Source organism: Arachis ipaensis, chromosome B4 (genome assembly GCF_059453495.1).
Source record: "Arachis ipaensis isolate K30076 ecotype BB chromosome B4, ASM5945349v1, whole genome shotgun sequence".
In the NCBI taxonomy this organism is placed as follows: Eukaryota; Viridiplantae; Streptophyta; class Magnoliopsida; order Fabales; family Fabaceae; genus Arachis; species Arachis ipaensis.
In genome coordinates this window covers 146045561-146057519 of record NC_142439.1, presented here as the reverse complement: position 1 = coordinate 146057519, position 11959 = coordinate 146045561, and the positions used below count along the sequence as shown (strand labels likewise).

Genomic DNA, 11959 nt, shown 5'->3' with positions numbered 1-11959 from the left:
AAATAAGACTCAAAAGATTTATTTTAATGTCATATAAGTAATTAATATGTGATTGATAAAATTATTAGTCAAAAAGTTTTGATAACTAACCAGATGTAGAGGCAGAGGTGCTTACCTGAACTAGGTGTTACATATACATTGAATTTTCTTAAAATTTTTATGTTTTTACAAACGAAATCAACATATTTTATACTGATGGTTTTAGTGGCTAAGAGAAGGGGGTTAAATCTTAGCCCATTTTTCACTTTAGAATACTTTCTAGTTTTTGAAACAATTTCTGGAGACTTTTTTATTTTTGTCTCGTACCCAGCCACGAGACTTTTTCTTTTTATCTCGTTACTAGGCACGAGATATTTTTAGTTTTATCTCATAGACAGCAGATACAGAAATGGAGTAGAAGATAGAGAATATTACACCAAGATATATCCTAGTTCAGTTGCTAAGTGTAGTACAGCCTACATCCAGTCTCCATCACAACAATGATGGAATTTCACTATAATCATCCTTGATTACAAACACCAATTCTCTCTAGGAACTACCCTTTCTATCTGGGACAAGTACAAAATCTAATCCCAAACTGAACTTGACTTGGTCACTGCCAAGCCTTCAACTGTAAAGTGCTAACCCAACTTACAAGGAGATTCCCACAGAATCATGAAACACAATACAGATGTACAAAGGAACTCTATCGACTACTATGGCTTTTTCTTTTAATTTTGCACTCTCTGCCTTTTTTCGCTCTATAGCTTTTTCATACAAACCTCATTGTTTGCCTTTTTTCATGAGACTCAAGACATGACAAAATTAAACAGAAAAATACAAAACAGAATACATTGAAGGAGAAGAACTTCTGTTAACTTGGGTAGCTATGAGAACTCTGTGCCTTGCACTCTCACTCCTTACTTCAAACCCTGGCTGTTCACCCTTACTTATAGGGGGAAGCCTCCACGGTTGAAACCAAACAAACCAAGCTAAACTTCTTTTTCTTCATGCAACCGGTTCGGCCAGAGAGAGAGAAGAGGAAACCGAATGCTATATCTAACATGCAATTACCTCTTAGTCTTCTCTTTACACCAAACTTCATCAATCCGAGCCATCCCTCCTTGCTTACACTCCAAGAAGGACTCCTAGCCCTTGATGCTTCTTGATGCATGGCAGCTCCTCCTGCTCCACTTTTACTTCATCCTTCACGTAATCACCCTAGCTACCTTCTGTGATGAGTGAACCTAAAAGCAGATATGAGCCATCCCTGAAATCTTTCTCTGACCGAAATCTTCATCATCCATTTTTGGGTATGGAGAAGCCAAGATCTCTTCACCAAATCTTACCATTCTTGGTTGAAGATCTTAGCCACAACATACTTTTTGTTTTATTTTTCTTGTCATCATTGTGATGGTCTTGTGGCGTGCTTCTTCTTCTCTATGGTAGCTTGCTATAGCTTCCATGGTTGCTACTGTGATATGACCGAAAGAAAAGAAAGAGTAGAGAGAGAATAAAGAAAATATTCAATGGATTTGAGCAATAATTAATGTAACAAAGAGAGAGAACAAAAGTAAACTCAAGTTTTCCACTTCCCTTTGCTGAGTAGCATGTAGAGACATTAAAGCAATCAAATCAATTTCTCTCTCTCATTTATATTTTCAATGCTAGCAAATTAAATTTTGAAATTCATCCCGAAATAAGAAATGGGATCCGTTGGAGGCATGAAGCAATTTTGCTTTCTTTCTCAATAGATTTCGGACCAAGCATTGGATCTTTAGTTTAATATGGGCTTAATGATGATGTTAATAGAAACTGGCCCAATTAAACAAATCAGCCAACATTCATTTCATATAAGGCTGAATTTTGATTTCATACTGGGGCTTCGGATCTTTTCTTTTTTATTCGGTCCAAGAAACAAAATTATATTTCAGTCATGGTCACATCAATTTAACACTAAGACTGAAAATTGGTCCAACATAAAACCTACATTGCAAAATTATTTTAATCAACATATAAAAATTAAAATTAAAATAATAATCTTGTAATTAATCACATTTATAATATTTGATAATTACTAAATTAAAAATAGAGTTTTCCAAATTCATCACATACATATCCGTTTAACCTTACTTATGCTTATTATTTGATGATGACAGAATACTTAGATAAAATTGTCAATTTTTATATATTCTCTACAATATTAGTTTTTAAATGTAATAAATTTTTTTATGATGTAGATTTTTAATTTAGTTTTCTGATTGTTTTTTGATGTGTTAAGAGTGTCCAATGAGGACTCAAATACACACTTAGTATTGTGTATTTAAGATTCAAATATCTGCAAATAAAGTATAAAAATTTAATTGTCTTGAGTATATATTTTATAACTTTTAGAATTGTTATAAATTCTGCATTCTAAATTAAGTTGTAGACATTAATACTAGTCTAGTGTCTCTTATTATTTTTCCTGTTTTTTCTAGGCCTTTATCTAAGTATAGTAACAGAAAAGACTACTTAATTTGTTTGCTCCTATATTTTTTGCATTTGGCTGTTTAATAGCTAAAGATGAAATAAAGAATGTACAAGTAAATTTGACAATTATGTGATACAAAAGATTACTTAAGATGTTTTATTTTGTCTATTATATAAATGTTGTGATAAGACATGAGGTGGATGCCCATTAATGTTTGAGCGGCTAACTTTTTCAAGTAAAAAATTTAGACTATCAAAGAAAGACTGAATTTAATTCCATCTGAAAATTTACCTTTTGTATGCTTATAAATAAAAGGCTAAGTCTCACGCAATAAAACAAGTAATAAGTCACAAAAAAAAAACAACAAGTAATAGAAACAGAAATATTCTTCTCTCTTGTACAAACTCTCTTTCTTCTCTCTTTTGAGTATACATTATAATATATATAATACTAGTAAATATACTAATTATTTTTATTATTATAATAAAATAATTATATTGGTAAAAATCAATATTAAAGTTTTCTATTTATATTTTATATTATCTTTCTTATTTATTCTAGACAAAATATACACTTTATTTTTTAATTTTGTTAGCGTGGTTAATTTTAGGTAGTTTTCTGGCAAATTATGGCAGATCCAGACAAAAATAAATTAATGCTTAATCATCTTGTATGTCAGACCACAAAAATTTATAATGAAAAATGTAACATAGTTTCTTAAGGTAATTTTTTATAGTGAAACAAAAGACATTTAAAAAAAAAAGAATGAAACTATCATTGTTGAGAAATTGATTACAAAATTGTCTATTCAAATATTTTTATTTGATTAATTCATTATAGTATAAATATTTTGAGGTTAATTGCACAATATTTTGTGGAAGATAAAAGTAAAAAATATTGAATAAATAATTAGAATGTGAGATAAAAAATATATTGAATAAAAAAGTTTAATTTAGAGTGATATGTTACTGAATTAAATACATTTTTTTATTTAATAAATCTAAAAATATTTTATTTAATTTTAAAAAAGTTAGATGACTATGAGAATTCATTATTTTTAGTTATTACTTTTAACTAACAACCTAATAATTCAACAATATATTTTAGTTTATACTTTATATTTTTAAACATTGATGACTAAATAATTATTAAAAACAATAAATTTTGATATGTCTTTTAGGATTTTTTATTAACTTTTTAAAATAAATTAAACTCTTTTATTTTTATTTTTTTTTAAAAAGTATTTTTTTTTAAAATGGTCAATCCAAAACTGACCCTTCCCTTCCCTTCCTTTTGTCTTATGTTTTCAAAGCAATTTCAAGTCCCCGGTTTGAGTGAAGAATTGCTATATTAATTGCGAAAAGCTCAGCAATCCAAGCATGGATAAGAAGAAGAAATGGAGGCATACAGGGAACAAAGTAAAAGAGGAAGCGACCATGGATAAAAAGAAGAATCACAAGAGCAAGAGCATTCTCGAGATCCTCCCTCTTGAGCTGATTCACAGAATCCTACTGCTGGTGCCGATCAGACATCTCGCTCGCCTCAGGTGCGTTTCGAAGCTGTGGCATTCTCTAATTTCTAATCCTGACTTTGCGAAATTGCATTTTCACCACTCTCCCGCCGCCACCACCGCATGTTTCTTCATAGAAAAAGCCACTATAGCTTACTTCATTTACATAGACGACAATGATGCATCACAAAAAGTGGTGTCCCCCCCTTTCAAGAAGAAACCACCGTCTGGTTTTGCGGTTTTAGGATCTTGCAGAGGCTTTATTCTCTTGGATCGTGACCCACATTTTCTTGTGGTATGGAACCCATTGACTGGATTCAGCAAAAGAATATCCTATTCTCATATTGGTCCTCGTCGTATCTTCCGTAGCATTAGGCTTTCCTATAGTGCGCGTCTGTATGGATTTGGTTATGATGCATCACAGGATGATTACTTATTTGTTGTAGCTTGGAGCGATTGGAAAAGACAATGTCATTTGGATTGCTTGTCCTTGAAAATCAATTCATGGATTAATCTTGATGCTGCACTCCCCAACGCAGTGGATTGGTTTGACCATAATTCTTGTGGGTTGTTCTTGAATGGCGCTATTCATTGGGTGCCTTCCTGTCTTAAAGATTACAGGGATGCTATTCTTATCTTTGATTTGAAGGAGAGGACTTTCTCAAGGATATCTGGGCCAGAACAACCTGTAAAGAGTGCATCCTCCTATTCAAGTCTCGCCCTACTAGGAGGCTGCCTAGCTTTGTATAATCGCAATTATAATAGCTGTAACACTCACATATGGGTGATGAAAGAATATAGAGTGCACTCATCTTGGACTCTCTATCGGATTCCTTGCAAAGTCTTTCGGCCATTGTGCTTATCCAGTAATGGTGATATTATTGGAAGAGGTTATGATAAAATAGGGTACTTCATATACAATGTAAGAGGAGACCTGCTCAAGCATTTTAAAAATGTTTGTTCTCCCCTTCCCACCCGATACTGTTTATACAGAGAGTCTCTTGTGGTCTTGCCACTCCCTGGCGACATTAAGGATAAGAAGAAAAGGAAGGAAAACTGTATGTAACTATTCTCCTATATGCTTTCCACCAAGCTATTTTTGTTAGTTTGCATTGCATTGTGATTAATGAATAAGTAATGTGTAATATGCATTATGCATCAAGTTGTAATCAAATGTCACTTTAGTCCATGGATATTGAAATTTGAATTTATCAATGCTTAGGGAATCATTAATCATTGTCTTGCTTCCTATCGGGTTACTAAGTTTAGATATTTTTCATGTCTAAAGCTTTGACTTTTACCAGTTCTGCGTTTTTGCAGGCTATCAAGTTCACCATCAAGTTTAGCATCACCAAAGATTCAAACAGAGAAAGAGAATGAGGAGCCAACACCCACTTGGGGAGAACATTTGAAAAGTGCGAATGAAGTTTAGTTTCTTTTTAAGTCCAATATATCTTTTGAATCAAATCTAATAGTAATATTTCTTGGTTGGTTATGCAAAACTTTATAGGATTTATTTTGCAGATTACATGATATACTTCTTCTTTTAGTCTTTATCTTTAGCGTGGTTGTTTTTAGAAGTTCACTGGATGATGCCAACCCAGAAACAAAAAATTACAGTATATATGAGGGTTGTTTTATTTTGACTATATAAACTTGCTGCACCTTGTATGTCAAACCAGTTATCCACGGCATTGGTGGCAGAGGGGCTTATTTGAACATGTTTTGAAAGGATAAGTACTCCTATAAATAGTTTTGCATGCACTCTCATAGTCTCATGTCTCTCTATTTTGATACAAAGATGAAGTACTTTTTTCTTCATTTATTCATTTTGTTGTCTAATGTTAATTTAGCTTCAGATTTTATCATGTCAAAATCTTATGAACCCAGTCCAAAACTTTTTAAATGTAGATTCTTTTTGAGATAATACGTGTTTCATGCAGACTTAAGATGTAAAGTATAGAGTCTCTTATAAAATTCTTGTTTGCCTCTATTTTATAGAGCAATGTGTGCTTATTTTATTAATCTTGTATCTAATTTAATTTTAAACTATTGGGAGTAAAATACATAGTGAATAATTTTGAGGAGAAGCAGAATTAGCATCAGAAATTTTAGCCATGAAAATCTTTCACAGGCTATATTGTGCTGAACTGGCTATTACTATACATAAATGTATTTTCTCATTGATTACTCCCTCCAGTTAACACTTAGATTTAGCAGCATGCACAAGTGATTCCATAAATAAGAGAAAGAGAATCAGGAGCTAACATTCAATTGAACAATTTAGACATGTGATTTTGCTGTAAATAAAACTAAGGGTTCGCAAGTTGAGTGGGAAGAAGCTTCAAGAAACTCAAGTTTTGCTTTGAATTATGATCTTCTTTCCAAATATGAAGGGAAAATAACTAAAGAACATCTGAAAATTGAAAATAGAGTTTAAGTACATCTTGTTAATCCAATATATCTTGAGTTTAATCTGATAGTAATATTTCTTATATTATCTGTTTTATTTTTCGTCTTCTATATATGTTGAAAATTTTCGTTTGCTTTTTATTTTTTATCTGTGTAATTTTTTTTCTTTTGCTGCATTATCATGATTCATGAGTTATCTATCATTAAGTTACTAGTTTTGTTTTCTTAGTACTAACCCGTCTGTTTAGATGATTATAAAGGGTTTACATAATTAATTGCCTTTTTATTCTATGTTGTGGTTGGTAGAAACAATGTAATAATTGGTATATTTTCTATACAGAATATCACATCTCCATATGAGATTTGTGATGTGAACTGCACTTTAAAATGGTTAATTTGCATGTATTCTTTACAATATTATTTCATTGATTTTTGAATGTATAAGCTGTAGATTTTTAATTCAGATTTCTATTTCAGTTTTCTATTTTAGTTTTCTGGTTAATTTTCTATGTGCTAAAAGTGTGCAAGAAGAAATTCAGTATTGCCTTTTTAAAATATTCTGTACATAAATAAAGTACAAAAATTTTTTACACATGAATTATAATTTCTAAAAAATAATATTTTTTTATTTTTTAAATATTTTTATGTTTTCTATTAAAATTTTTTCAAATATACTAAAAGATACAAAATAATTTTTAAATTTTTTTTTAATATCTTAATAATACTCATACAATTTCATAACAGAGGTATTTACTAGAACTACTTAAACACACTTTAAAAAGATATAAGTTATAATATCATATTTTGAACATGATTTTAGAATATAAATAGAATAAAAAACAAAATTAATCACCATAATTTTAAAAAGATTAGAGACTAAATTTGTGTAACAAAAATGCTAATCGAATATAAAAAATAGTCACTAAATTAGTTATGACATATTTGTATATAAATACACGTATTTTTTAATTTTTTAATATTTATTTTATATTTTAATATGTATTTTATTTAAATAATTAATTTAATAAATGATTTAGTATATACATAATATACTTATTATTGTTTTTGAAAAGCAATATATCTAATATAAAAGTTTAAAAAATGAGAGACTAATTTCTCACTTTTATATCCTAAAAAACCAATTTTTTTATTATTATCCATAAATTTACAAAATAACAATTTGGGGTTAGAACTTGTTTGGGTGAGTTTTTAAAAAAGATCTTTTTTTAGTTATGTTTTTTTAAAATATCTTATGAAAAAATAAAAGTAATTTTATATTTGGATATCTCATGTAAAAAGATATTTTTATCTATCAATTATATTTGGGAATAATAATATAAAAGTATTTTTTTGTTTATTTATTATATAAAAAACATCTTTTTTAAAAAAAATATCTTTTAAAAAAGATATAAATTACAGCTTCTCAAAAAAGATATTTTTTTAATTTTTCTAGTATTTTTATTTTTACTACTAAAAATTTATCAAATATGTTAAAAAATGAAAAAATATATTTTTTTATTAAAAAAATTTTCTTATTAAAATAATGGCACCGAAATAACTATTTAATACCTTAAGTTTTAACTAATAATCCCGTGTTTTAAGTTTTAACCTAAATAGAAGAACAAAGCCAAAGAGGCGTCGAGCATGGAGAAGAAGCAGAAGAGCATTCACGACATCCTCCCTCATGACCTGATTCACACAATCTTTCTGAGAGTGCCGGCCAAACATCTCGTTCGCCTCAAGTGCGTTTCGAAGCTCTGGTATTCTCTTATTTCCGATCCACATTTTGCGGAATTGCATTTTCAGTACTCTCCCGCAGCCACCAAAGCATTCATCTTCACAATAAACTACACTCAGGCTTACTGGGCACTATTTATTGACGACAATGATGCATCGCGCATAAAAAAGGTGTATCCCCCTTTCAAGAATAAAAACTTAGTTTGTGATTTTAAGGTCCTGGGATCGTGCAGAGGCTATGTTCTCTTACATGGAAACCTAAATTTTCTTGTGGTATGGAACCCACTGACTGGATCCAATAAAAGACTATCCTACTCTCATATTGGTTCTCGTCGTAAGCACAAGGGCGTTAGCCTTCCCAAGAAGTTCCATCTCTATGGATTTGGTTATGATGTTTCACGGGATGACTACTTAGTTGTTATAGCTTGGCAGGATAAGGATGACCATTATCACTTTGATTGCTTTTCCTTGAGAACCAATTCATGGATTAATCTTGATGCTGCACTCCCCAAATCATCGGGTCTTATGGAGTGGCAACCTCATGGATTGCTCTTGAATGGTGCTATTCATTGGCTGCCTTCGTCTCTTAAATCTTACAGGGATGCTATTCTTATCTTTGATCTGAAGGAGAGGACTTTCTCAATGATATCTGCCCCGGAACAACCTGCAATGAGTGAATGCTACTATTCAAGTCTCGCCTTACTAGGAGGCTGCCTAGCCTTGTATTATCTCAATAAGTATTATCTCAATAATGATAGCTACTGCTATAACACTCACATATGGGTGATGAAAGAATATAAAGTGCATTCATCTTGGACTCTCTATCAGATTCCTTGTGGAAACTTCCAGCCTTTGTGCTTATCCAGTAATGGTGATATTATTGGAACAGCTTCTATTTTCTCTCGTAAAGTAGGGTGCTTCATATATAATGTCAGAGGAGACCTCCTCGAGCATATTAAAAAACTTCCTTGTCAGTTTCCCTTCCGTGAAACCTCTACTGTGTATACAGAGAGTCTCTTGCCACTCCCTACTGACATTAAGGATAAGGATAATCGGTATGTAACTATTCTCCTATGCTTTGCACCAAGCTATTCCTGTTAGTTTTCATTGCATTGTGACTAATGAATAAGTAATGAGTAATATGCATTATGCATCAAGTTCCAATCAAATGCCACTTTTGTCTATGGATGGTGAAATTGGAATTTATCAATACTTAGGAAATCATTGATCACACTGTCTTGCCTCCTAAAGCCTAGTCTTGTGGTGAGGGATTTTAACTTTTATTCGTTTTTCATGTATAATGCAATGGTGATCTTTTCTGTAGGCCATCAGATTCAGAAAGATGTCAAACAAGGAAAGAGAATTAGAAGAGAATGACTGCACGACAAAGACACTTAATTCTGTTGTAAATAGTGTAGGATTGACAAATTGAGCTGGAAGAAGCTTCTAGAGAATTTTATTTTATTTTGGCTTTGCTTTAAATTATGATTTTCCTTCCAACTATGAATGTGAAAAACTGGAACATTTGAAAGTGCAAATATATATATAGCTTCCTCTAGTTGAATCCAATCTGTTATATTAAATGCTTTATCTTTTTCAATATTTCCTTGGTTGCATTATCATGTCTACACAGAATATCACACATCAATATGAGATTTAACATGTAAACAAATTGTTAATTTGTCAATTCAGTTTGGTCTTAGTAGTAAGTATTTCAGTATTTTGTTTGTTGGGATTACAGTTAGGATCTTTGTATTAGCCACTTGAATTCTTAATTGTTCATAGAATATGTGCTCGTAGCTAGGACTTTCTATCATGGTAGGTTAATTGAACCACGTTAAGTTTTCTGTTTTCATCTTATATTTTGTTGTATCGGTAATGAAACGTTGTAGCATGTTGATATAGTTGCTATGGTGGTGTAAATTTTACATTTTTATGTATGACTTTCAACGTTATTTTGTTAGGTACTTCCTAACAGTCTTGTGTCTCTTTGTTCTTCTTTGCCCTGTTTTTCCTAGATCTCTAGAAGTATCGTAGCAAAATGAAGACATAACTTGCTAGCTTCCATTTTCTTTTAACCCGTTTCTGAATGTGTAACAAAAGATGAAAGCTATTGCACTCTGAAATTAAAAGAAAAAAAAAGGGATTTATGAGCAGATCTAGATACAAATAAATGTTTAAGACTAGAATGTTAAATATACCTTTCTTAAGTAGGCATAATTTTATATTTGATTCTTCAATTTTTTTTCTTGGTCATTTAAGATTATATGGATCAACAGCATTGAGCTATCATTGTTATATCTAGTTTAAGGGCTCCATATTATGATGAAAAAGTCAAGCAAGTTATTCTGGTGTTGAAGAGCTGGAGATGAGGTGATGAATGCTGAAATGTCCGAGAAGAATAATATCTCGGACTATGCTGCTAAGTGCTTAATGTACACTTTATTGGCTTCTTTAATTTAACATGCGTTTTATCTTCACCTTTCTTCCATAGAAAGCGACTAACAAAATTTTGGGGGTGAACGTAAAGCACGGTCCCATTCATGTATAAGTGCTCAATGAATACGTTTTTGCTTGTTTTGTTTATTTGTTATTCATGTTCCTTCATTTCACTTTGAAACTTAGGGTAGTGTCCAGAAAAAGCTAACCACATAGGAATGTTTTAAATTCACACTGTTTAATACTTTGTCCAAAGTGTAACATAGAGGAATCCTTTGAAACATAGGTGTATTTTATATATTTTAGAGTTTAGATTGATCAAGAATACACAATTTTGATGACCTAATACTTTACTCGATGCAGCAAAAGACAGAGAAAAAACTTGCAGCAAGATAAAAAAAAAAAAAAAAAGCCACATCTACCACCATTACAAAATCACTTAACTGCAACATAACCAGAAATTTCAATATGAACAACTATAGTTATTCTCAAATGCACTTATTTTGGCTGGTAATTTTGCCTGCATATCTCAGCAACCTAGACATAGGAGTATCTTATTTTTGGCTACTTCGGTAGTTTTTTATTTAGTTGTATAGGTCTAACACTAGTAAGTAGTCATTGCATGGTATCGTATGCTGGGTCAATAACTCAATGCTACCATTAGGAGTAAAGACTCAATCCAGCCTTTGTCTACAATTACTTAACTTTTTATTTTAGGATAATGTGATTTCTTTGATAAAATATCGGTTAAATAGTAACAAAAGTTAGTTTTGTGAGAGTTTTATTTGTAATTTGTGGGGCTTTAAATCCCGCAAAATTCTTTTCAACAATATAACCAATTATGATCACTATTACCACTATCTTCTTCATTCTCATTATTATCACTTCTACCTCTATTTTTTTTATTGTGTGACTAGAATTTATCACCATCGTTATCTCCTCTACTATTACCATCATCAATACAAATATCATCAACATTAATGTTATCTAATTTCATTTCTTGTTCGATGCTATTTTTTTTCCTTTAAAAGACTTTCGTAGTGCAATTATTTTTTTTTCTGCAATATCATTTCAAGTAATGGTCTTTCTCCACTTAACCACCACCGATAAAAGAATTTTTCAAAAATAAACTTATTAATAGTTTATGCGAGTTTAAAACTCCCACAAAATAAAAATAAAACTCCCACAAAACTAATTTTTCTTATTATTTAATATATTTTTAATAGAAAAATTGTATTATCCTAAAATAAAAAAGTTGAGACCCGAAATGTCTCTTTTTTTTCTTTTTTAAACAAGGCTCTTGTCCTTCGTCAAAATGGATAAGGATCAAATTGGGCCTTTATTCCTACAATTAACTATTAAATCATTTATCATATAATGTATATTTTTATACATATTATTTTCATATT

General features: G+C 30.8%; 2 protein-coding genes across 2 annotated transcripts; both read left to right on the top strand.

Annotated features, from left to right (window-relative positions):
* Positions 1-3751: 3751 nt before the first annotated feature.
* LOC107638180 (F-box/kelch-repeat protein At3g23880-like) lies at positions 3752-5611 on the top strand. Its single transcript, XM_016341348.3, has 2 exons — positions 3752-5020; positions 5283-5611. The coding sequence occupies exons 1-2, from the start codon at positions 3832-3834 to the stop codon at positions 5306-5308; spliced, it is 1215 nt and encodes a 404-aa protein (XP_016196834.1). The 5' UTR covers positions 3752-3831; the 3' UTR covers positions 5309-5611.
* A 2355-nt stretch (positions 5612-7966) lies between these two features.
* On the top strand, positions 7967-9680 carry LOC107635563 (F-box/kelch-repeat protein At3g23880-like). Its single transcript, XM_016339059.3, has 2 exons — positions 7967-9166; positions 9436-9680. The coding sequence occupies exons 1-2, from the start codon at positions 8019-8021 to the stop codon at positions 9476-9478; spliced, it is 1191 nt and encodes a 396-aa protein (XP_016194545.1). The 5' UTR covers positions 7967-8018; the 3' UTR covers positions 9479-9680.
* The last annotated feature ends 2279 nt before the right edge of the window (positions 9681-11959 follow it).

What these genes read in the sequence shown, in the direction of transcription:
- LOC107635563 (XM_016339059.3), top strand. Translation starts at nt 8,019, where the DNA reads ATGGAGAAGAAGCAGAAGAGCATTCACGACATCCTCCCTCATGACCTG. An exon ending in ATTAAGGATAAGGATAATCG is followed by an intron (nt 9,167 to 9,435) that starts GTATGTAACTAT and finishes TCTTTTCTGTAG; the next exon opens with GCCATCAGATTCAGAAAGAT.
- LOC107638180 (XM_016341348.3), top strand. Translation starts at nt 3,832, where the DNA reads ATGGATAAGAAGAAGAAATGGAGGCATACAGGGAACAAAGTAAAAGAG. An exon ending in GAAGAAAAGGAAGGAAAACT is followed by an intron (nt 5,021 to 5,282) that starts GTATGTAACTAT and finishes GCGTTTTTGCAG; the next exon opens with GCTATCAAGTTCACCATCAA.